This window comes from Mustelus asterias, chromosome 8 (genome assembly GCF_964213995.1).
Source record: "Mustelus asterias chromosome 8, sMusAst1.hap1.1, whole genome shotgun sequence".
NCBI lineage: Eukaryota > Metazoa > Chordata > Chondrichthyes > Carcharhiniformes > Triakidae > Mustelus > Mustelus asterias.
The window spans coordinates 109,725,988-109,752,518 of NC_135808.1; the positions used below are offsets into that span (position 1 = coordinate 109,725,988).

The following is a 26,531-nucleotide window of genomic DNA, read 5'->3' on the forward strand; positions in this document are numbered from 1 at the left end:
AAGGAGCCGTTTGAAGCCTGTAATAATATTCACCACATCCTCACAATTATTTTGAGAACTGAAATGTGTAATGCTGCTTTAATTATAAAATTGTCTTGTGTGTGTGCAGCAGATACTTTTATTTGCAAAAAGTGTCCTAAAGTGGTCAGTCAAACTGCTATTTTCCATTGTTGTATGTTGTTACAATCACTGGATGGTAACTAAAATTTCACCTCCAATAGATTTATAAATGTTTCAGATACTTAGTATTGTTCAAATTGCAGTAAAATCTTTTTGGTTTTCCTATTGTTTCAAATCCTGCTTTTTCTTCAGTCTTCCCAGCAAAATAACCAGCAACCAGTCTGGGTGGTTCCAGCTTTGCGTCAGCTTCATGAGATTACCAGGTCCTTCATCAAACAGAGCTGTCAGAAACAAGATAAGGTAAAGAGAGTTGATTTTGACATAAATCTGTAATGGTCTCTGAATAAGATGAAGAAACCCAAGTGTCCTAAAACTTTAATCCTATGAGAAAAAATATTGATGGTAAGTCTGGCAGTCGAGCTACGAACAAGGCACCTAACTCTGAGTAACATCCAACTCAGCGCTGCAATTGAGTGAAGCAGTAAAATTCTTGTTCTAACTCGTAGGATTGTTGAATTTTAAAGCTGTTTGTATTCTTTAAGAATTTCTATCAGTTTGAATGAGCATTCCAGGAAACACTTCAGATTTCAGAGCTTTCACTTTATATACATGTAAGATTAACATGTAAAATTTAATCACAGTCCAATGTTCTTTGGATATTTTAATATTCCAACTGTCATTATCTAGTTCCTGCATTGATTTTCAGAGCACCATACATGCATTGACATCTTCATCTTCCTACTCTGATTTCCTTGCTGCTGGAAGCTTGTACTTATTAATCCTTTCTGATTCATAGCCCAACCTCATGATCAGTGGGTGTTTCTGAATTCTGGTTTGGGCAGTGCATGATCGGTCCCTGATTAGTTTTGGTGGTCCGTGGTCAGTCTCTGGTTTCTTGAGAGTGATGGTCATCTACAGATTCCACTTTGTGTTATCTCCTGACTGGTGAAGGTGTCAGTTACCTTTGAAACAGTCCCTCTCATTATAGTGTCTTTCTGCCTTTTCATTAAATGTTATGGCTTTCTTCGAACTTGAATATAGTTTATTTGCTGAAATGAGATGAGAGAACATGTGATGTCAAGTACTGATCTTTAACTTCTGGGCTCATCATCCCAAATGCCTAACTGACGTATGGGTATCAATTTTGGATGTCCTATAAAATTATCATTAAGACAGGATACTTATGGCCAAAGTGTTGTGTGATTTCAAGAATAAATTAGATATAGCTCTTGGGGCTAAAGGGATCAAGGGATATGGGGTAAGGCGGATCAGGATATTGAATTTGTTGATCAGCCATGATCAAAATGAATGACGGAGCAGGCTCAAAAGGCCGAATGGCGCACTCCTGCTTCTACTTTCTATGTTTCTCAGTAATTTTGCTGAAAGAATTACCTCACTGGTGTTGGGTTCTGTTATAACTATTGATGCTTGGAACAAATTAATTAAAATAGCAAAAGAGTACGAAGTGGCATACAGCCTTAAAATTAATACAGAAATTACAGGTTACTTCATATATAAAATTTGCACAAATCATGTATAAAGTCAGTGCATTTAGATAATCAATGTGTAAAGATGAAGTAGCAAGATGCACTTACAAAATGCAGCAGGATACTTTGACTTATTGTATGTTCATAAGTAACGAGACATAAAACCGCTTATGAAACTAATTACAGCTTAATTCTTGATCTTACAGAACCAAAGCAATACATAGGCTTGTTATGTAACTTGTGAGAAAGTGCTTTTTAAGGCACTGCTAGTTAAAAGACTGAGATGTTTTAAGATGCAGGCCTGAAGGCTTGAAATCTCTCAGCTGTCATCATCATCACAATAGGCCTTTGAGTCTTTGGTAAAGTATATAAACTGATCAGTGTTAATTGCGATGGATTGTAGCGGTTCCAGAATCGCATCCATTCGACCTCAATGGACTTTGCAGCAACAGCCTGCAATTAAACTATGCAAGTGTGGCTTTGCACAGGCCTCGGGCCACATGGTATATTTCACTTGTCAAGTAAAGATGCAGTTGTTGTTTCACAAAAGATGCAGTTGTTGTTTCACAGAAGATGCAGTTGCACGGAAACAGTGATACTGATTACAATCAAGTAGGATACAATATTAGGTTAATTGATTAATATAGTTTGATTACTTGATCATTACAAATAACTAAACTAATTAATTGTTAAACATGAATTTTTCTACATCAGCCTCTCCATTTCTTTCCTTAATTGATTGTTGATATTGGGCTGATGCCTTGAAACCAAAAAGGATAAACTAAGAATTCTTGCAGGAAAATCATCACTTTGTTTATGAAATTATCTCACTAATGTTGGTGTAACCTGTTGCTGGTAAATTTCAGTGTTTACAATAGACAAGTTTTTGTTTTGCAATAAACCATTGTTCCCTAGTGTGTGTTGTAAGAACTTGACCATGAGCTATACACAATCATGTGTTGGATGAAATGGTAAACCTAAGGGTGTCTTTTCCAAGCATTTTGGAAGAATTGCTTGCTTCATGTTGTAGATATTGTAGTGCTTATGGAGTTGTCTAGGAACTTCATCTTGAACAATGGACTGGCCATTGCATGTCCCCCATTGCAGCTTTGCATAGTTTACTGGGAAATTTCAGTGGTATTGATTGGAAGAGATGAGCAACATTTATCCAAATTATTTTCCTATCAATACCTAGTGGTTGCTTACCTTTGGCTGCCGTCTCTCTAAGAAGGGGGCAAAAGATTTAATCCTTATTGACAACAATGTTCCAGTGTAGGTTAATGAATTAAGAAGGAGCTTGGATTTATTTAGTGCCTTTCAAGACAGAAATCTCTTTGAGTGGGGATACCTTCATGATAAGATTTATGTCCATGAGAGATTTGAATTCAATCATCCTTCTGAGTAGTCTTGTTAATCTGGTCCCTGCATCAACCAAGTTTGCAGGGCACTATTTAAGAAATGAAATGTAAATAGTATATACCAAAGTCCTTCATAGTCAAATAATCGCTGTTGTGTTCTTGGCAAATGTTGATAGACTAGCTAGTCTGGCTCATTTGATTTGATTTATTATTGTCACATGTCTTAGTACACAGTGAAAAGTATTGTTTCTTGCACGCTATGCAGATAAAGCATGCCATACATAGAGAAGGAAAGGAGAGGGTGCAGAATGTAGTGTCATAACTAGGATTTTGAGAAAGATCAACTTAATACGAAGTAGGTCCATTCAAAAGTCTGGCAGTAGGGAAGAAGCTGTCCTTGTGTCAGTTGGTACGTGACCTCAGACTTTTGTATCTTTTTCCTGGCAGAAGAAGGTGGAAGCGAGTATGTCCGGGGTGCGTGGGGTCCTTGATTATGCTGGCTGCTTTTGCGAGGCAGTGGGAAGTGTAGACAGTGTCAATGGATGGGAGGCTGGTTTGCATGATGGCTGGGCTTCGACCCTTTGTAGTTCTTGTGGTCTTGGACAGAGCAGGAGCCATACAAAGCTGTGATACAACCAGAAATAATACTTTCTATGGTGCATCTGTCAAAGTTGGTGAGAGTTGTAGCGGACATGCCAAGTTTCCTTAACGTCCTGAGAAAGTGGAGGCATTGGTGGGCTTTCTTAACTATAGCATCGACATGGAGGGACCACGACAGGTTGTTGGTGATCTGGATATCTAGAAACTTGAAGCGCTCAGCCTTTTCCGCTTCATCCCTGTTGATGTAGACAGGGGCATGTCCTCCACCATGCTTCCTGAAGTCGATGACTATCTCCTTTATTTTATTGACAGAGATATTATTGTCATTGCACCAGTTCACCAGATTCTCTATCACGTTTTCCAGTACTCCGCCTCATCATTGTTTGAGATCCGACCCACTACAGTGGTGTCATCAGCAAACTTGAAAATCGAGTTGGAGGGGAATTTGGCCACACACTCAGAGGTGTATAAGGAGTATAGTAAGGGATGAGAACACAGCCTTGTGGACCACCAGTGTTGAGGATGAGTGTGGGGGGGAGGCATTGTTGCATATCCTTACTGAATGCGGTCTGTGGGTTAGGAAATATAGGATCCAGTTGCAGAGGGAGGAGCCAAGCCTCAGGCTACAGAGTTTGGAGATGGGTTTTGTTGGTATAATGGTGTTGAAGGCTAGGCTATTGTCAATAAATAAGATCTGACAGTGGTGTCTTTGTTATCCAGGTGTTCCAGGATTGAGTGTAGGGCCAGGGAGGTGGCGTCTGCTGTGAAACTGTTGCGGCAATAGGTGAACTGTAGTGGATCCAGACAATCTGGGAGGTCGGAATTGAATCATACCATAACTAACCTTTCGAAGCACTTCATAATGATGGATGTCAGAGTCACCAGACAATAGTCATTAAGGCACGCTGCCTGGCTTTTCTTTGGTAAAGGATGATGGTCGTCTTCTTGAAGCAAATAGGGACCTCAGATTGGTGTAAAGAGGGGTTAAAGATGTCTGCAAATACCCCTGCCAGGTGGTCTGTGCAGGATCCGTGTGCTCGGTTGGGTACTCATCTGGGCCAGTCGCTTTCCGTGGGTTGACTTTTGAGAAGGTTGATCTGACGCCTGCGAAGGTGACCTAGGATGCGGGTTCGGCCGAGGCTTCCGGGGTGGAGGGCATGCTCTCACTTACCTCTTGCTCAAAGTAGGCATAGAATGCGTTGAGCTCATTGGGGAGGGGTGCATTGGTGCTGGCAATTCTACATGCCTTCTTCTTGTAGCCTGTTATGTCTTACAGACCTTGCCATAGTCAGTAGGAGTCTGTGTGGCTAGCCAGGGAGGGGGGGCGTTGAGATTGTGTTGCTTCATTCTCACCACTAGGTCTGGTACTGTCTTTTGGCATCTTTGATGGATCTCCGTAGGTCATATCTGGATTTCTTGTATAAGTCAGGTTTGTCTGACTTGAATGCCTCAGATCTGGACTTCAGCAAGCAGTGGGTATCCCTGTTCATCCATGGTTTCTTGTTGGGAAACACACTGATTTGTTGCTTTGGCACAGTCTTCTACACACTTACTAATGAAGTCAGTTACTATAGTGGCATATTTGTTCAGGTTGGTCGCTGAGTTTATAAATACTGACCAGTCCTCTGACTCAAAGCAGTCCCGTAGAAGATCATCTGATTCCTCAGACCAACATTGCATGACTTTTTTTAATGGACTCTCCCGTTTCAATTTTGCTTGTAAGCCTTGTGTCTGATTTGCCAAAGTGTGGGTGGGCAGTAGAGCGATAGGCATGTTTGATATTTGTGTAGCAGTGGTCTAGGATGTCTCGGCCTCTGGTGGAATAGGAGACGTGTTGGTGACATCTTGGGAGGACGCTCTTGACCTGATTGAAGTTCCTGGCCACGATGAACAAGGCCTCGGGATGTTTCATCTCGAGGTTATTTGTGCTGATGTATAGTTTCATCTCGAGGTTATTTGTGCTGATGTATATTTCGTCCAGCATGGGTCTTAACGTCCGCATGGGGTGGGATTAAACTACTGTTGGGATAACGGGTAAACTCCCGCAGAAGGTAGTGGGGGACATTTTAGTATCAGGTATTCCAAAGTAAAGTTTATTTATTAATCACAAGTAGGCTTACATTGACATTGTAATGAAGTTACTATGAAAATCCCCAAGATCCGGTGAGCAGAAACTCAACTACATCTTGCTGCGTCTTGTTGTATTGCTACATCTAAGTGTCAAGAGGTGTTGACTAGAAGGCAGATCCCACCTACCTTAGCCTTGTCTGAGGCTGCTTTATGGTCCATTTGGTAGATTGAGAAGCCCTCTGGTTGTAGGGCACAGTGATGTGCAGATGCCGGCGTTGGACTGGGGTAAACACAGTAAGAGTTTTAACAACACCAGGTTAAAGTCCAACAGGTTTATTTGGTAGCAAATACCATTAGCTTTCGGAGCGCTGCTCCTTCGTCAGATGGAGTGGAAATCTGCTCTCAAACAGGGCACAGAGACACAATCAAGTTACAGAATACTGATTAGAATGCGAATCTCTACAGCCAACCAGGTCTTAAAGATACAGACAATGTGAGTGGAGGGAGCATTAAGCACAGGTTAAAGAGATGTGTATTGTCTCCAGATAGGACAACCAGTGAGATTCTGCAAGCCGAGGAAGCAAGCTGTGGGGGTTACTGATAGTGTGACATAAACCCAACATCCCGGTTTAGGCCGTCCTCATGTGTGCAGAACTTGGCTATCAGTTTCTGCTCAGCGACTCTGCGCTGTCGTGTGTTGTGAAGGCCGCCTTGGAGAACGCTTACCCGAAGGTCAGAGGCTGAATGCCCGTGACCGCTGAAGTGCTCCCCCACAGGAAGAGAACAGTCTCGCCTGGTGATTGTCGGGCGGTGTTCATTCATCCGTTGTCGTAGCGTCTGCATGGTTTCCCCAATGTACCATGCCTCGGGACATCCTTTCCTGCAGCGTATCAGGTAGACAACGTTGGCCGAGTTGCAAGAGTAGGGGTACCATGTACCTGGTAGATGGTGTTCTCACGTGAGATGATGGCATCCGTGTCGATGATCAAGACGTGCCGGATCATCGACACGGATGCCATCATCTCACGTGAGAACACCATCTACCAGGTACACGGTACCCCTACTCTTGCAACTCGGCCAACGTTGTCTACCTGATACGCTGCAGGAAAGGATGTCCCGAGGCATGGTACATTGGGGAAACCATGCAGACGCTACGACAACGGATGAATGAACACCGCCCGACAATCACCAGGCGAGACTGTTCTCTTCCTGTGGGGGAGCACTTCAGCGGTCACGGGCATTCAGCCTCTGACCTTCGGGTAAGTGTTCTCCAAGGCGGCCTTCACAACACACGACAGCGCAGAGTCGCTGAGCAGAAACTGATAGCCAAGTTCTGCACACATGAGGATGGCCTAAACCGGGATGTTGGGTTTATGTCACACTATCAGTAACCCCCACAGCTTGCCTTCTGGACTTGCAGAATCTCACTGGCTGTCCTGTCTGTAGACAATACACATCTCTTTAACCTGTGCTTAATGCTCCCTCCACTCACATTGTCTGTATCTTTAAGACCTGGTTGGTTGTAGAGATTCGCATTCTAATCAGTATTCTGTAACTTGATTTTGTGTCTCTGTGCCCTGTTTGAGAGCAGATTTCCACTCCATCTGACGAAGGAGCAGCGCTCTGAAAGCTAATGGCATTTGCTACCAAATAAACCTGTTGGACTTTAACCTGGTGTTGTTAAAACTCTTACTGTGTAGGGCACAGTCCAGTGAAGCAGGAGTGAGCCATGTCTCCCTGAAACAGAGTACACAGCAGTCTCTCAGTTCCCTTTGAAAAGTGAGTCTAGCTTGTTTTCCAGAGATTGGACATTTGCCAGGATTAAGCTGGGGGAGGGGGCCTTGGGACCATGTTGCTTCATTCTTACCTGCAGGCCTGCACATTTCCACGCTTCCTGGAGTGACTCCTTCTTTTCGTGCCTGGGAGATGGTGAGAGTAGTATGCAGTATCAGGGTATAGGTGTGTCCAATGAAGTTCTTTGTTTTGGTTGGTGTGTGGATGGAAGATTTGTTGCCTTGTTTGCGCTTTCTGTGTCGGTAGTTGGGTCTGCGCGGTCAGGCGTTCTGGGTCACTCGGGCTGCAGTTTGGCTTTGGAGGTTGGAGAATGTCCAGACCACGCTCTGGTGTGGATGGTCAAAGGCTAGTAAGTGGATGATGTCTCTGGGGTTGTGGTTGCGGATGAGCTGATGGCTGGGTCCACGTGTTCGTGTCCTCTGGGTCACTTCCAGTTCGGGGACTTCCTTTGGATGTCGGAGGATCTCTAGACTTGCAAGTAAATTTAAAAGGGCAGTATTAATTTTGAGGCACTGGGAATTGATTTTTAGGAGTGTGGTGCGATTGTCGAAGAGGGTGTGGAGGGGAGTGCTTGGGGCCTGCATTTGATTTATTGATTCCATTTCCCATCTAGTTTGGTAACAAAACAGAAGTTATGTTATCTTTCTTTCAACAATTTTTAAGGTTATAAACATTAAGCAGCTATTGTATTTCTAAATCTGCTATGTGCCAGGCAATACATTGGCCCATAACTTTCGAGCTCGGGGACATCCTAACCGGGGGTACCCCAAAGATCTGCTGGGGAGCCCCCACTGGAAGTTCCCAGGTAAGAATTGCGTGGCAATTGCTTGAAGTTCAAACTTCTGAAAGTACAATATGAATCGCAATCTTCAGATGGTCCCGACTGTCTTACTGGAATAATTACCGAGGGAAACTTAGAAGAATTAAAACCACTGCTAATACCTGGGTAACTATAGTACTGATGTGTCTACGGGGCTCCACCCAAACCCTACTGAACCCACAACACTAGGCAATTGTCACCTGACCTGAGTTGGAAGGTCAGGCAAGAAAGGAGCGGCTGGATTTTAAGGTTAAAAAAAAAACAAGGAGTGGAATGGCAATCCAACTCTGACTGCTACTCCACAGAAGTTCAAGGTTATTGTTTTCACTTCCATTATTCTAAGAACAAGAACTGTGAAATGCTTCTGTCAGGTTTAAAATAATCAAGTTGAAATGTCAGGGGAGCAATTGAATATTGTAATTTGCAATACTCACCATGATGGTTGCCTTCCACTGTGAGCGCAATCATAGATCCAGTGGGGCTGGAACTATTAGGTTTAGCGTATTCGACTATATTGAACATCTGCATCTTATACTAGTCCCTTTGATAATTATTGCAGCTTCTTTTATACGGATGTCAATGAAAAGGCTTTACCTGTTTGATTTGTTCAACAGGCTTGTGCCGGGAGTTTGGCATTGAATTTATTGACATGATTCCCTCACATCACTGTTATTTTAAACCATGGCAGTTTGTTACAATATTGATATTTTAAATTCCTGAATTACATCTTTCTCGGTGCCCCCGTTATCATTTTAACTTCCCTGAGTGACTTTTTCTACAGATATTTCATGCACTAGGGCCTTGGATTAACATTGCCCAGATTAATTTCACTTAAAGCTAACACAGCTGTTGTGAAGAGAGGAAACCTACTTTAGTTTATTTTAGCTTGACTTCTCAAGTCAAGAGGATGATGGTACCCAATTCTTCAATGTTGTATATTTTGATTTTGCTTCTGCTTCTGTTTTTCCAGAGCATTGTCCAAGATTTGAAGAAGAACTTTGAAATAGTGAAGCTAGTTACGAATAGCCTTGTGGCTTGTCATCGACTAGCTGTTTCTGCAGCTGGTGCAGGAGGGCTAACAGGGTTGACAATCGTAGATGGCAGATACACGCATCAAGATGTAAGTGTTTCAGGGATATTTCATAATGTGTACATGCTATCTGTAATGTAACCATGGATTTTTTTTTTAATGTTGGGTTTATAGTTACATAACTATGTAACTAGTTTATGTACCAAATGAATGGTCACAAAGTATGCCAGGTCTTACCTAGGTTGTTTAAACCAAAAATCATTGTGTAAATACAAGTTTGAATTTGGGATACTCAAATTCTTTACCACTAATCTGTGCAAGCTTGCTGTCATTTCATAATGCTTTTATTGAAGCTCGTTGTTTAGACGATTCCTTTGGACCTGTTAAAACTTTAGCAATATTGCTGTCATTGTTATGTCTAGAGCAGTGCTGGTCTATGTTTTTATGCAGTAAATTTCATTTTTCATATGAGCAATTCCTGGTTCTCATTTGTACTCGAGTTAAAATGTCCTTCAGTTTGATCTTGAACTCTGGTCTTTGCAACACAAGCACTTTGTTAACACTGATAGCAGATCTTTCTGAATTAATCTACACCTGACAGTAAATTACAGTTTGTTGACTGAAGTAATCATTCTTCAGTTTATTATTCCTGATTTGAGCTTTAAAACCCTGTTTAAAACCCCTTCTACTGTAAAATTTGTTCAACCCCGAGTAAGAAATAGCTCATTGAATTAAAATGGCAATATTAATTGTTTCTTCTTTTGAAAATGTACAGTATTTAGTTTCCTCCCTCTGCTTTAACCTAATCAATTTCTCAAGTTTTTGAATGAGTAATTGTAGACTGAGTTTTCATTTGATGCAAAATCTGAAAATGCTAGAAATGCATACTTAGTTAATGTCCTGAGAAGAGAAAAGACAAGCTAGTGTTATTGATGTAGCCCATCATCAGAATTTATTTAACTTATATTTTCTCATTGCAGATGCTAACTGATGTTTACTTCCAAAAATATTTTGTTATAGATTTTAGAAAAACTTCAGGGAAGAGTGGCCAGAATGATTAGGAGACTAAGTTGTGAAGTAAGGCACAAGTGACAATATTTATACTGGCTAAACTGAGGAAAAATGTAGTATAGGTCTTCAAAGTAATGAAACATACAACCAAGTGGGAAGGAAACTATTTATTTTGGATAGCAAGCATAGAATTAGAGGACAGAGGTTGAAAAAAAAATCGCAAGTTCCGAGCAGAATTAGAAATTAGAACCTTTATCCCAGTAGTTAAGTATATGTAGAACAAACGTCCAGAGAGGGGGATGATGTAGATGTAATGTTAATTAACACCTATAAAAGGAGCTTGACTGATATCTGTTGGGAGCAGGCATTGAGGGAGATTTTTAACACTGTCTGGCTTTTAGTTTCATGGAAGATTAGGAAAGATAATCAATGTTCATAAGGTAGATGGTCAGCAGATGGTGTGCAGGGAATATTAACATTACAGGCACTGATATAATGATGCATGTGCTTGGGTGCAGCTGATTTGATGGGCTAAATGGCCTTATTTCATTCTAGACTTTTTGTTTTAAAAGTCTGAAGTTTCATTTTTGTTTAGAAAGCTTTATGTTCAATTTTAGTCCTAATTAAACCACAATCCACCACAAAGTATTTCTTCTCCCAATATATGAATGTAATTTTTCTATTTTATATTTGCAATTTGCCATATTTCCAAAATTTGTTAATTTAAGTAATTTGTGCAGCATCTAAAGCCATGTAAAACAAAGAAAGACTTGCATTTATAGGATGCTTTTCACCACCACTGGACGTCTACAAACACCTTATCGACAATGAAGTACTTTTCAAATGTTGCTACGGGAATTTAGAAAGCTGACACCCAATTTATACACAGAAAACTCCCACGAACAACATTATAAAAGGAAGTTACTGCGGATGCTGGAATCACAAACAACACCTTTTTTGTGTGTGGTGTTGATTAAGGGATAGATATTGGTGATTTTTGTACACCAAGGTGAACAGCAATTCTTTTTCTGCTGTTGCTTCGGTTTTAATGGTATTTTGCTGTCTCGTCTCTTTTTCCACAGTACCTAGAAGCACACCTGAGGTTTCTTGCATTTTTTCTTCAAGAAGCCAGCCTTTACATAGGCTGGAACCGTGCCAAGGAGATTTGGGAGTGCCTGGTGTCTGGAACAGACATTTGTGAACTGGATCGAGAGGTATCACGTTTTTGAGTTATTTATCGATCTGCATGATTTAATGTGCTCTCTACCGTTATCACATCTCTAGACACTTCTCCTTTAACAACCTGGCGTTTAGCTTTAGAACCCCTTTTTACAGTCAATCCTTGCCACAAGTAGATCTGAAATTCTTCTGCATTCGGGATGGTTATAGTAAATGGTGTCAGTGATTTAAAAGCTTGCTTTTTCGTTAAAGGCATTGGCCAATTGGGTACGCTTGCTATTGCATGTAAACTTCAGTATTTTTCAAAGGAAACACCAGACAATGATTTGGGAAACTTATTTTTCCAGTTGTGTTTTGAATGGTTTACCAAAGGACATGGGGATTTGGAGAGTGATATTCAACAACAGCTTTTTAAGGAGAAAATCCTCAAGCTGGAGCCCTATGAGATCACTATGAATGGTAAGTACGGTAGTTTATCTCTGAAGAATGAATGAGCTTCCACCCATTTTGAACATTTTATATCCTTGGGCCATTTTGATGTGCTTCGCAGCCAGTGCAGTACTTTTAAAAGTGTTATCATTATTATTTTGTAGACAAGCACATTATAATTAGCTGGTAAATTGAATGTTTTACATCAGTTTACTAATAATGACTTTGTTTCCAAATAATCATGTTGCTAAGAGATTTGTTTACCATTTCTCTTGGGACTAGGTTGGAATGTGGAGACACAGGTGAGTGAAATAGGGCAGGTAAGCTTAAAAAAAGTTCTGAGAATGGAAACAGAAGTTTGTGAAATGTAAGGTTGTAAAGTACAGCAGGTCTTGCACAGGTTTGATGTTAAAAGTTTGTTTAAACCAAAAATCATTGTCTGAGATACTCACATTCTTGACTACGAATCTGTGCAAGCTTGCTGTCATTTCATAATACTTTTATTGAAGCTAGTGTTGTTTAGACTGTTCCTTTGGATCTTAGTATTTTTTTGCCTTAATTTAATTCATCCTGGACCTTGGTATATGAACAGGTGGTGAAACAACATCATTTTTATCCTAAACCATCTTTGGCGAATAATTTGCGATTGGTGGTTTACATGTCACAAAATAGTTTTATATGGTGCATTTCCAAACCAAAATGGCATTTAAAAGAATGAGAGATGATATTGAAACATACAAGTTCCTGAGGGTACTTGACAGAGTGGATGCTCAGATATGTTTCCCTTATGGGAGGGTCTAGAACTGGTGGACACAATTTAAAAGTAAGTGGTGTCTCGATGGAGATGAGAAATCTTTTCTCTAAGAGTCTGTGGAATTTTCTTCCCCAGTGAGTGTGGAGACAGGATTGTTGAATAATTTAAAGGCTAAATTCGGTAGATCCTTAATTGCCAAGGAAGTCAGTAGTTAGAAGAGGTAAACAGGAAAGTAGAGTTGAGACCACAGTCAAATCGAACATGATCTTATCAAATGGTGCCGCAGATTCAAGGGATCAAATGGCCTACTCCAGCTCCTAATTCTTGTGTTCTTTGGGGCTCGGAGCCTAAATCTTGTTTGGGCAAACCTGTATCATTCATTCTCGGTACATGATCATAGATGTCCTTGTTAAAATATCACCGTCTCTGTTTTAAAAGGTTGTGTGCTATTTTCTGCCTTTTTATCTACTTAACTGTTGCCATTGAATCTTCAAAATTAGTCTTGAGCTACCATAATATTTCAATTTCCTGCCTACATTTCCAACAAAGTCTTTATTTTCACTGTTGGTCTTCAGAACTCCATATTTTGTTTTTTTGAAGACTTTTTCAAGGAGATGAGCCAGACATGGTGAAACAGTTAGTTTAAATTACTTAATGCTTATGGAAAATGGATTTAAAATAGTTACTTACTCTTGTAATCCATTTCCCTACTGAATTTTTCGTACCTCATCAGACCAATAGGGTTGTATGGGAATAGAACATAGAGCATAGAAAAGCTACAGCACAAACAGGCCCTTCGGCCCACAAGGTGCGCCGAACATGTCCCCACCTACTAGGCTTACCTATAACCCTCTATCTTACTAACTTCCATGAACTTATCCAAAAGTCTCTTAAAAGACCCTATCGAATCCGCCTCCACCACCACTACCGGCAGCCGATTCCACGCACCCATCACCCACTGAGTGAAAAACTTACCCCTAACATCTCCTCTGTACCTACTCCCCAGCACCCTAAACCTGTGACCTCTTGTGGCAACCATTTCAGCCCTGGGTAAAAGCCTCTGAGAATCCACTCTTGTCAATACCCCTCAGCATCTTATACACCTCTATCAGGTCACCTCTCATCCTTCGCCTCTCCAAGGAGAAAAGACCTAGCTCTCTCAACCTATCCTCACAAGGCATGCCACCTAATCCAGGCAACATCCTAGTAAATCTCCTCTGCACCCTTTCTGTGGCTTCCACATCCTTTCTGTAATGAGGCGACCAGAACTGGGCACAGTACTCCAGGTGGGGTCTGACCAGGGTCCTATACAGCTGCAGCATTATCTCCTGATTTCTAAACTCAATTCCTCTATTGATGAAGGCCAGTATTCCATACGCTTTCTTAACCACAGCCTCTACCTGCGACGCTGCTTTGAGCGTCCTATGAACCCGGACCCCAAGATCCTTCTGATTTTCCACACTGCCAAGCGTCTTACCCATAATATTATTATATTTCATCCTATTCGACCTGCCAAAATGAACCACCACACGCTTATCTGGGTTGAAGTCCATCTGCCACTTCTCCGCCCAATCTTGCATCTTATCTATGTCTCGTTGCAACTGCTGACATCCCTCTACACTATCCACAACACCACCAACCTTTGTGTCATCAGCAAACTTGCCAACCCATCCTTCCACTTCCTCATCCAAGTCATTTATAAAAATCACAAAGAGCAAGGGTCCCAGAACAGATCCCTGGGACACTCCACTAATGACCGACCTCCATGCTAAAAAAGACCCATCTACAACTACTCTTTGCCTTCTGTGGGCAAGCCAGTTCTGAATCCACAAAGCAATATCCCCTTGTATCCCAGGCCCCTTCACTTTCTCAATGAGCCTTGCATGGGGCACCTTATCAAACGCCTTGCTGAAGTCCATATAAACTACATCTATCGCTCTTCCCTCGTCTATGTGTCTAGTTACATCTTCAAAAAGTTCAATTAGGCTTGTAAGGCATGATCTGCCTTGGACAAAGCCATACTGGCTATTTCTGATCATACTATTCCTCTCCAGATGTTCATAAATCCTGCCTCTCAGGATCTTCTCCATCAACTGGAGAGGTGTTCTTTCTCCATGCTTTTGGGGAGTGGCTAATTGCAGGTATAAACCATTGAATTAATACTCTGTGGCAGCGTAGTAGTTCAGAGTAAAGAAAATAGGTAATTAGCAGCATATAACCTTCTCATTGAAATCCTTTCTTGTTTGTCTTGACTCTGATTTAATCTAGCTCGGTAACCAGCAGTTCTATAAATTCATCCTGGTTCTTTTTTTTTTGTAGGGTTTAATCTCTTCAAAACGTTTTTTGAGATTGTAAACCTTTCTGATCATCGATTGAAAAAACAAGGTGCTCAGCTGGTAAGATGTTTTTAAATTGGTGTTTGTGCCCTCTAGTTTTATAACTGGTCAAAAAAGGATGCAGCAATGTAGCAAATGAAACAGGAATTGTAATTTTAAATTGTGATGTTGTATGTTGATTTCTTTTTAAAAGCCTTTAGACCCTACTCTCTCCTCTAAGCAATGGGACTGACTTTTGTCTGCCAAACAAGCTTTTGGCATGAATGGGGTGGTAGTGTAACAATTTTTAAAGAAAATGCCAATTTCTCACTGATATTCAGGTGGACCTCAATTTGGGTTTTGAGAACTCCACCCATAACCAGTAGGAGCCTAATGAATACAAGTTAAGAACACATGCTAGCTTTTTTTTTTACCCAAACACCACTTTGATTGCTATCGACAGTTCTTTAAATTGCCCAAAAGCAATGGGCTGTACAAATCAGGAAGAGATGTCATTTTTTCTAAGATAAAGGGATCCTCAGTTACTCTTCGGTAAAAGGCTGGAAAATTTGGGAAGCAGCTGTGCTTTTCTAGGAAAGCTGTCAATTATGTTACCTGCTGAAGCCAACTGCCCACAATTAGCACAGCATTGCCTGTTGCAGTCATGTTCACTATTGCCTTCAGCTCCTTCAAAGTTGCCAAGGACATCAACACCTGTCAGTCTACAGCTCATGCTTACATTAAACAAGTCATCCAAAGCAAAAAATTTAGCACATTCCCCATGGTATCTGCAAGTGATAGAGCAGGGTTTCCAAACCTCAATGACTGAATGCATTAAAGCCAATGGCCTTCGACGCTGCCATTGTTAATTACATGGGTTTCTACTCCTTTAGTAAGCAATGTGTGTGGTCACCAGCAGTGCTTAGAGTCTTACAACATGAAAAGAGTCCCTTCAGCCCCTCGTGTCCATGCTGACCATCAAGCACCTATCTATTCTAATCCCATTTTCCAGAACTTGGCCTGTAGTCTCATATGCTATGGCATTTCAAGTGCTCATCTAAATACTAAATGTTTTGATGGTCCCCAACTCTACCACCCTTTCAGGCTGTGAGTTCCATATTCTCACCAGCCATTGGATGAAAATGTTTTTCCTCACTTCTCCTATAAACTTCCTGCCCCTTAATCCTTTGCTAAGAGGAAAAGTTCCTTTCTATCCACCTTATCTGTGTTCATATACACCTCAATCATGTCCTTCTTCAGCCTTCTCTGCTCCAAGGAAAACAACCCCAGCCTATCCAGTCTCTTGATAACTGAAACACTCCAGCCAAGGCAACATCCTGATGAATCTCCCCTGCACCTTCTCTAGTGCAATCATTTCCTATAATATGGCGACTAGAACTGCATGCAGTACTTCAGTTGTGCCCTAATGAGTGTTTTATTCAGCTCCATCATAACCTCCCTGCTCTTATATTTGATGCCTCGGTCAATAAAGGCAAGTATCCCATGTGTCTTAACCACCTTATCTACATCGTGTAGGCCTGTGCCTTCTGTCCTGGCAGCTGCCTTGGCGTTTCAATCTCGTCAGTCCTCCATCTCCCCCAACCCCTCGACCCTTTTCAAAGCAGGTCGAGCTGATTGCTTTTGTTCAAGGCAATCCCTTGTGCATTTAGTTGAGGGGGGCTTTTTCTGAGAAACCTACACTAACTTGCTGATCTGCACCACAACCAGTTTTAAGTCTGATTAGAACCTTCACTGAGCAAACCATTGGGCCCCTCGGGTAATCTTTCTGTTAACTGATGCAGCTTATAGAGTGTCACCTAATGATAATGGTTCATTCTGTGCTGTGTAAGTTCACTCTGCAAGTAGATGGAGCTACCTTGGACATGGGCCTTCAGTACAATGGATGAGATGATTAAGGTGATGAAGTGAGGACACTAACAGTTTCCTGCAGACAACATTCATTGGCAGCAGCTAATTGAACTGTGCTTCAGCAGAATAATCGATATTCTCTGACATTAACAGCCATGTTTGATATCTCCCCCAATCCTCTTACCCTCCAATAAACTGGGTCTGTCCAAATGTCAACATTGCTACTGTGCCAACTAACATTAGAAAGCCAGCAGCTGCTTCTGGAACATATTCTTCACACATTTCAAACAGCATTATATTGACCAATTGTCAACATATCACATAATTGGTCGCTCAGGTAAAAAACATCAGTGCCTATCAAAGGAACAAGGATAAATCATAACAGCTCCAGCATGTTCCACCATCCATTGCGATAATGGTGAATCTGTAACATTCTAAATACCCGCCTTTTCCCCATCATACAAATCCTTGGGATAACATGCTATAAATCTCAGATTTAAAACTATCAATTGATCTAGCATCAGTTGCTTATAAGAGCTCTAAAATTCTACCATCATTTGTGGGTACAATTGTTTCTCAGCTTTGCTCCTGAAAGACATAGCTCTCATGTCTTCTAGTCCTAGACTCCCCAATGGGAAGAAATAGTTTCTCTCGCTACCTCATCAGCTTCATTTAATATCTTGAACACTTTAATCAAATCACCTCTTCCTTTTCTCAGCTCCAGAGAATACAGCTTCAGTCTGTATAATCTCCCCTCCCAATTTAGTCCACAGTGTGCAGGTATCACTCCAGTAAATCTTTCCTGCACTCCCTCCAAAGTCAGTATCTCCTCCCTAAGGTCTGCTTAGAGTACTCCAGGTAAACTAAGTAGGGCTTTGAGGCACGACTCTATTCTGTTGTATTCTAGTCCAGTGTAGGTTAGATAGATGCTTGATGGTCGGTGCAGACACATTGGCTGGAAGGGCCTCTTTTTGTGCTGTAATTCTATGACACTTTAATGATCCATGTATATGGACCTTTGGGTTCTTTAAGCCTCTATTGTTTCTGGCTGTTCATTTAAAAAGTACTATTTTTTTGTTTAACAGTGGATGACCTCACACATGCCTACATTGAAATTCATAAAATCTTTGTTTTGTCCACGTGCTTGACTTGAGAGCACTTACCAAGCTGAGTGCTTTAACAAGCTACTCCCCAGTGGCTGTAGCGTGCGTGGTAAAAGGCTGCTTTGACTCACTCAAGGGTATGTGTGATGCTGCTTGTGTTTTGACCCAAGATGACCTGGCTGTAAGCTATGGCAATTTCTGAGGCAGTCTTGTGCACCTGGCTTTCTGACAGGGTAACTAGATCATCCTTAAAATGGGCAATATATAACTCCCTTTGCACCACTGAATGTCATGGCACTGTCTTTCAGTGCTCTAACTGATCTTTAGGTTGCTTTCATACAGTGGTAGCCTCTTTGGATTTCCCTCCATCCCAGGAGAGTAGCTCCGAGCAAATGAGCTCCCCATGAATATTGAAATGAATTCCAGCCGCAAAGATGTATCCAATCTCATCCTGCAATCGTGAGACAGGTGTAATGGGCATCTAATTATCAACATGTCCCAGCAGACTACCTCAGCTGTGAAGGTGGATAAGTGCCCGTCCTATATCAACAGCAAGTTTAATTTGTATTTTTAACATTTTTTATATAAAACCAAGATGCTTCTCAGGATCGTTATGAAACCAAGAATGACATCAAGCCACACAATGAGATAATCAGGTCAGATGACAATAAGCTTGGTCAAAGAAGTAAGAAAATGAGTGCCTTGCTAGGTCACCAGCAAAAACAACATGGGATGGTTTACATCGTGTGGAGTGTCCCAAAACTTGCTCTGGTGATCTTTTGGCTCATAATTAAAATGAGCATGTTATGTGGACAATTGGATTGCACTCATGGAAAGAGTTGACTGCATGAATATTTTATGAAAACAGTTGTCGAAGTGTGCGCCTGTAGTGCATTACTTCCCAAAAAACGTTGGTCATTATTTCTGTCAATCTGCACTGTTGAGAACTGTTTTAGGAAATGCATGGCAACATTAAGAAAGTAAAATGAGTTGCTGCTTGGGTGAGGACAATTAACTGCTGCACGCTCTTGTTTCCAATGACCAGCATGTTGAAAAGCTGGAGCTAGCAGGAATGGACTTCATCTGGAGAATTGCTATGGAGTCACCAGATGAAGAAATTGCCCATGAAGCAATCCATCTGATCATTAATTACAGCTACATCAGCCTCAATCCACGTTTAAAAAAGGTACACTGCAAAAGTCAAATATCTATAATGCATAGCAAGACAGGATGAAAGTGGTTGACTCTCTTATATATTCCCTCAAGAGCAATTGGGGATGGGCAATAAATGTTGGCCCAGTCAGCAGTGCCCACATCTCTCAAAATAGGTTTTTAAAATGTTAATTTGAGGGGCAATCAAGCTGTTAAATTGGCTAAATTTACTTATGGCCTTTAACATTCCATGATCTTTGCTTCTTCCTTCATAGTTTTCTCTCTTGCAAAGCTTGAACGTTTTGTCCAAGTTGATTGCATCAATTCATTAGCCATAATTCTGATGCCTATAAAAGAAATGAAGCATAAATGCAGGACTTTGTATTGTGGTGGGGATTGAGGAAGGTTATGTCAGGAAATAGGAATTGTCGAGCACTAAAATTGTTTGGAATTATTTTACTCATTAAGTGTGATGCCGTAGTAATTTCTATGTGAAGATTGAACTGTGTCAGAAAATGGGTAAAATCAAGGCAAATGTAAATTTTAGCATGACTACAGATTTTTAAAAATTGGGTAGTGTGATGTGATTGATGTGGTGAGTATAATTTTTATTTTTGTTACTCTTGTCCCTGTGCTTTACAAGTGGGTGTATGATGAGGGAAAATCGTCTTTGTATTCAAACTTATTTTTCTAGCTTGGGAGTGCTCCGTTTTGAAGCAATTTAGTTTCTCTGAAGTTCTTGATAAAACAGCGGAAATTAATTCCTGAGATGAAAGATGTCATAAAAGCAAATTACTGCGGATGCTGGAATCTGAAACAAAAACAAAAAATGCTGGAAAATCTCAGCAGGTCTGACAGCTTCTGTGGAGAGAGAACAGAGCGAATGTTTCGAGTCTGAATGACTGTTATGTCTGTCTGCGTAATATGGTGAAAAAAATCCAAAGACTGACCATTACCACTTCATTTCTCTTTCAGGACTCTGTTTCCCTTCATAAGAAATTCATAGCAGACTGCTACAAACGTTTGGAAGTAAGTGGAGAATTTAAATCTTGGTGTTTTATTATCATTGTGATCTTGTTTTTTGTATGATCTTGTATTTTGCTCATCTCTTGCCATTGCAGGTTGCTAGTTCAGCACTAGGGGGCCCTACTTTGACACATGCTGTTACAAGAGCGACTAAAATGCTGACAGCTACAGCCATGCCTACTGTAGCTACGTCAGTACAGTCTCCATCTAGGTAAATCTAGTCTTCATTCTTCCTATTTTTGTGCTCTAAACTCCTGTTTTTGATTTTAAATGTCGATGGGTTAGACGATGTTGAAAATTAAGACACACATGCTCTGACTTTAACCATACCTGCCTTGGAAATGCAGCAAGAGTTAATTCAGACGCCTGTTGAAGCGTAGCAAGTTAGGTTAAAGTTAGGGTAATGGAGCTTCCAGGTTTGAAAATGCTCATTGAAGCCAGTTAGGTAGCAATCCATGATCATCATTGCACACATTTGTTAGTCAGCGTCACTCAAACTCGAGTTAATAAACTACATACCCTTCTCAAACAAAAACTGAAAATGGTGGAAAATCTCAGCAGGTCTGACGGCATCTGTGGCAAGTGAACAGAGCCAATGTTTCATGTCTGGATGACTCTTCGTCAGAGCTTTCTCCTCTACTTCATACCTTAGAAAATGTATAATTGTTTAAATCACACATGAATTGTTTGGTGACCCATTAGAGAAAAAACACAAAAGCCAGAAGAGTGTAAATCCACCCCAGGATGTCACCTGGTGTCGGAAAATACAGTTGGGAGAAAATTAAGATGTTGGGACTATTTTCACTGGAGCAGTCAAGGATAAAAGTGCTTTTTCAAAAATTATAACATAAATTAAAATTAAATTAAGTAAAATAGATTAAATTATAAATTAAAGGATAAAATGGTGCTTTTTAAAATTATGAACAGATTTGATGAAGTGACTAAAGGGAGATAATTCCCCTAATTGGGATGAGGGATCATTAATTTAAAATAGTCACTGGAAAGGATGGAGGTTAAGATATTGATTTATTCAGAGGATGGATGGTTCAGGAAAACTTCGCCATAACAAGTAATTGAGACATTGCACCTTTATGGAAAAATTGGATAAATATTTGAATCTGAGGAAATGCAGGGGTATAGAGTGCGTGTGGAACGCTAAGATGAATTTTGGTTTGCTTTACCAAAGTGCTGGTGTAGGCACATTAGTCCAAGCTATTGGTCTCCAGTCAATTTCTTCTACCTCCATTACTTTCCTCCTCTCCTTGCTAAATTTAAAATATGAAGAAATCATGAAAATCAGCCTGTCTTCAGTTCCCTTGTCATGCAATGCTGACCTTCCATGAAGCTTTGTTTCTTCCTACAATTTTCAGGAAGAATATGACGTGGGAACAAAATAGTTGCCATTGAGGTTGTATCTTTGGACAAGGCCATAATTGGACCATATTTTACAATACAGTCTAGTTTCAGTCCTTGCATATGTTGGGTGATAGCGAGCCTATTGAATAGCTTCAGAGGAGGGCTGGATCTATTCACTTAGGTATGTGTAGACTTTGAAGTGAATTGATAAAAGTATATAAAATAGTTGAATAGATTGTGTTCCTATTATTTGATTGGAGAAGCACAGGAGTTGGGCTAAAGTTAAATGTTCAACATTGTTTCTTTAACCTGAGGATTATGGATCTTTGGAATAAGTTGCTGATTTGTGTGGTGATTGTTGACTCAACAAACCTTCAAGGAGCACTGTTCCAGTTTCTGTCAAGGCAGAGTTCACATCTTAAGTGAACACCAGGAAATATAAGCATGGGATCCCTTGGAATATCCATGTGATCACATGGCTGCTGTTGGGTATCTAATCAGATTTCAGGCATCACAACAGTATGGAGCAGATTGGGTGTCCCAGGTGGTATTTTCCTAGGGTAGCACAGTGGTTCAGTAGTTAGCACTGCTGCCTTACAGCGCCAGGAACCCAGACTCAATTCCGGTTCTGGGTGACTGCTTGTATGGAGTTTGTACATTCTCCCCCTGTCTGCGTGGGTTTCCTCTGGGTGCTCCGGTTTCCTTCCACAGTCCAAAGAGGTGTAGGTTAGATGGATAGGCAATGCTAAATGTACAGGGTTTCGAGGATAGAATGGAGTGGCAGACCTGGGTGGGATGCTTTTTCAGAGTGGGCACAGACTCGATGGGCCAAATAGCCTCCTTCTGCATTGGGGATTCAATGGATTCCTGTGTGTCATTTTTGTATGTTTATGTTTCAGTTATATGTCTATTTCAGTACCATGTTAGAACTTGGGTTTACCAAAAAGCTCAATCTAACTTTTTGTGTTGTGTTTTTTGTAAGGGCATGTCAAGTTATTGTTACTAGTTACATAATGTTTATCTCTCAATTGTAGGTCCAGTAAACTTGTCATAATTGAGCGGCTGTTGTTGCTTGCTGAAAGATACGTGATCACAATAGAGGTGAGCAAATGGATGATTACATCTCCAATAAAGAGCTTTGCCTTTTCTATCACTGATTTATTCATATTCAATACTCCAACCGTAATATTTTATTTTACACCAGGATGAAGCCCAGAATAGTGACTTTATTTTCTAGTTGATCGCCTTCATCATTGTGTATTGGAGGCATGATGGGGAAAGTGGAATCTTCAGCTCACGTAGAATTAGATGGCAGTGCACAACTGAGCCAGATTTAATGCAAGACTCTGGGGTCTAGGGAAGGAAGGTAGCCTCATGGGAGAAAGGGAAAATAGAAGTGGATTAGAGACTGAGCCGATTAAATGGGAAGGGAAAGTTGGGACGAGGAAAAGTTGGAGGTTATAGGAAATCAAAGGAAAGAAGGTCTGACATGGGTAAAAGCCGGGTGGATGATGGGCAAACTAAAGAAAGGTTAGAGGCCACAAGGTAGGTGGAAGAGTGAACAGGCTTGAAAGCTCTCAGCTGACAGAAATTTCAAGGCCATGGGGTGGTGTCCCGATAGGGCTGGAGTCCAAAGGAAGTGGATGCATTATTGCAATCAGTAGTATCTATATATTAAGTCCAGGCAGAGCAGAAAAGTTAAGGAAAGAGGAACAGTGAGCACCAGGTATAAAGAGAAAAATGCTACCCAGTATAAAAAAAAGTTCTTAATCAAATCTTCCCTTTTAAAAAGAAATGTAGAAACATGTTTAATAGTGAAAAATAAATTGGTAAATCAAACCATGAAGACTCTGAAAAGTGGGGGCAGGTAAGTTGGTAGGCTTGTGGTATTTGTACTGTAGTAATATTTTTCACTTAAACGGAAGGGAAAAAAGTATTGTAAGTACAGATTTGGTATTCAAACTCCTTTTGATTCTTTAACCTTTCTAACTTAATTAGTTGCCTTTGGACTAATCCTGGACATCAACTTGAATGAATCTACTTGCTTCCTGTACATAAACACCTTATCTCTGGCATTGGAAATTTGTGGGCAATTGCAGAGAATGCCAAACCTCTGTTCTGGGATGGTGTGGGTGTTGGTATCTCCACTGCCCTGTCTTTATTTAAGGTTAAAGTATCTTTTATTTTAAATTTGTGACCATCTTTTATGCAGGATCTGTATTCTGTTCCTCGGACTATCCTACCTCATGGCGCCTCTTTCCATGGACATCCTGTAACTATCTCGGTCATCTGCGAATCTACAAAAGAAACATTTAGTATAGAGGTTGGTGTCATTAGATTTCTGCTTATTTTGACCCCACACAGAAATATTTCAAACCTCCACAGAAAACCCATATGCTCAGTCCATTCTGTTTCCTTTCATCTACTTATAAAACCAGAAATAACTTTTAAATTTTCTTAAAGCTTCTATTTTTCCTCTCTTTTTTAGAGCTTATTCTTCATTGCCCCTTTAAAAGGGGAACAAATAACCTCATGTGAAAGCTATAATAGGAATTGTACAAGGCAAATTGTGACCGAACCAAGACGGTCCAAGATATTTTTTGTGGTTTACGGCTCCCTTAACAGATACTGCATTTTATTGATTTTGTTCTCTGACCTCTGATTAGCAATTAGTTCCCCATGTGTTCATTCGATAACTTGCATTTTTTACCCAATGCAATTTATCAGAAAATGTGTCAATGATTACAACTTCAAAACATCAGAGGGTGGCAATGTAATAAAATTCATTTTGGAAAGAAACAAATTGCAACCTATGGAAGTAAAATTGAATGAAAAGCTGAAAATGAAATGAACATGTACATTAAAAAGAAAAATGGTGGCACAAACCTGACTTGTGCATTTTTATTTGAATTTGTTGCGAGTGTTTCATTCCTCATCGCAAGAAAAGGAAAAGTGCGATTGGGCAGATCTAGTCAATATGCCAGTAATTTGCAGGACATGGAAAAATCTAGTCATTTTTGATACTAAAAGCATTATGCTGTTCGTATAATGTCATTTTTTATTGCCACGTTTTATTTGCAGATCGCAGGAAAAATAAACTAGGCTATAGCGTGGTTTAATTGAGCACCTTCATGCTAGAGGGTGCACAAAAACATTCTAAGTGGCTTGACCTTCTGTGGTATCGTTCAAATAAATTAAATACTGTATCATTGATCTCAACAATCTCCACTCCCAATCAGGGTTGTGGATATTAACGGTCGATCTATGTACATTATGGAAATGATGAGGTTAATTTTTCAATTTGTTATTGAATGTGACATGGGGCTGTTAACCAGCTTGAAATAGTAACTCACTAGAGAAGTGGGTGCCATCAAAACACTTGCTGCACTGGCAGCATCAATGGATTAAACTGTCAGTCCTGTATAGTGTATTTTGATTTTTAAAATCTGATCATATTCTGGTTTGTCATAATATTGCTGGCAAAATGTTGCATTTTTCTTTTCAACTTCAGTTCAAATCTGACATTTTTAAATTCATCACTGTTTATCTAAGTAAAATATTTTGATTAAAACCAGTCTAGTTTGCCAGATTAAGGTCAGTAGTGTCTGAGATTTAACCACATGTATTGGACAAAAGCTGTCCCAAGCAAGTATGCCAATGTGCATTTTGACATACATTTAGTACCTAACTAAAATATTGACATTCTGCCCATTTTACAGGCCCACAGCAACGAGACTATTGGGAGTGTCAGGTGGAAGATAGTATCACATATCAACTGTCCTTTGGATAACTTGCAAATATTTGCCAATGATAGTTTGGTGAGTAAAAGAAAAACAGGAGGAAAAATAATCAAGCTAGAGATGAAAATTTGATTTGAGATCTGTATTTTTATTGGTTAGAAAAGGGGAGAAGGTTTCAGGTCCATTGGCACCATCATTTTATGAAATGGTAGTAAATTTCTACATCAGAAGGGAGTGTTTTCACTTATTTTTTTCTAAAACAAAATTGCTCTTGAAGTGGGTACTATCAGAATTATTGGCTCTCCCAATTAATATCCCTTTATTTTGGTTGTTGTACCTATTCATTTAAGTGCAGGGGTCATTTAAAATGCATTTGTGTGCACAGGTGGTAATTTAAAGGTGCTGACATTTGCCCAAACTGGATGGAGCAACATTTTTATGAATGTGACCATGTTGGCCTACCCCCTTCATCTTTTTTATAAATTCTGAACTGCAGCCTTTAACACAGTTGACTTCACCATCCTCTCCAAAGCCTGTTCTCCATCATCCAGCTGAGTGGAACTGACCTTGCTTAGTTCCATTCTTTCCTATCAAATCACAACCAGTGAGTTACCTGCCCTGGATCATCATCTCACTCTGCACCATTGCCTATCAAACCTCCCAGGGATCTATCCTTAGCCCGCTCCCATAGTTCCTTGTGAACATCATCCAAAAAAAGCACCAGGTTCCACATGCATCAGGTCAAAACTCTGCAGTGTTGCAATGTCCAGTCATGAATCGTGGTGGACAATCAAACAACTCGCTGGAGGAAAAGGCTGCGCAAGAGCCCCCATTCTCAATGATGGTGTAGCCCAGCACATCAGTGCAAAAGATGAGGTTAGAGCTTTTGTTGCCATCTTACGCCAGCAGTGCCAAGTGGGTGATCCATCTTAACCTCTTCCTGAGGTGCCCATCATCACAGATGTCAGTCTTCAGGAAGTTCACTCCATTTAATCCAAGTGATATCAAGAAATGACTGAAGGCATGGGATAATGCAAAGGGCCCTGAGAACTAGCTCTGACCCTAATCAAACAGTTCTAGTACAACTACAACACTGGCATCAACCTGGTAATGTGGAAACTTGCCCAGCTATGTCCTGTGCACAAAAAGCATGTCAAGCCCAACCTGGCCAATTACCAACCCATCAATCATCAATGGTGCTATCAAGTGGCACTTACTCCACAATAACCTGTTTACTGACATTCAGTTTGGGTTCTACCAGGGCCACTCTGCTCCTGATCTCATAACAGCCTTGATTTAAGCATGGACAAAAGAATTG

The 26,531-nt window shown here is 40.5% G+C and overlaps 1 protein-coding gene across 3 annotated transcripts in view; it reads left to right on the plus strand.

Moving 5' to 3' along the window:
• Positions 1–26,531, plus strand: part of usp24 (ubiquitin specific peptidase 24) — a 162,443-nt gene that overhangs the window by 58,545 nt on the left and 77,367 nt on the right. For all 3 annotated transcript variants that reach the window (XR_013498548.1, XM_078218710.1, XM_078218711.1), the window contains exons 16-26: positions 313–420; positions 9,220–9,369; positions 11,373–11,504; positions 11,817–11,928; positions 14,972–15,048; positions 18,985–19,125; positions 20,067–20,120; positions 20,213–20,328; positions 22,508–22,574; positions 23,686–23,796; positions 25,193–25,291. Coding sequence is in view for 2 of the 3 variants with exons in the window: in XM_078218710.1 (XP_078074836.1) it covers positions 313–420; positions 9,220–9,369; positions 11,373–11,504; positions 11,817–11,928; positions 14,972–15,048; positions 18,985–19,125; positions 20,067–20,120; positions 20,213–20,328; positions 22,508–22,574; positions 23,686–23,796; positions 25,193–25,291 (1,167 nt within the window). In the remaining variant the exon portion in view is untranslated. The remainder of the gene's footprint in view (positions 1–312; positions 421–9,219; positions 9,370–11,372; positions 11,505–11,816; positions 11,929–14,971; positions 15,049–18,984; positions 19,126–20,066; positions 20,121–20,212; positions 20,329–22,507; positions 22,575–23,685; positions 23,797–25,192; positions 25,292–26,531) is intronic.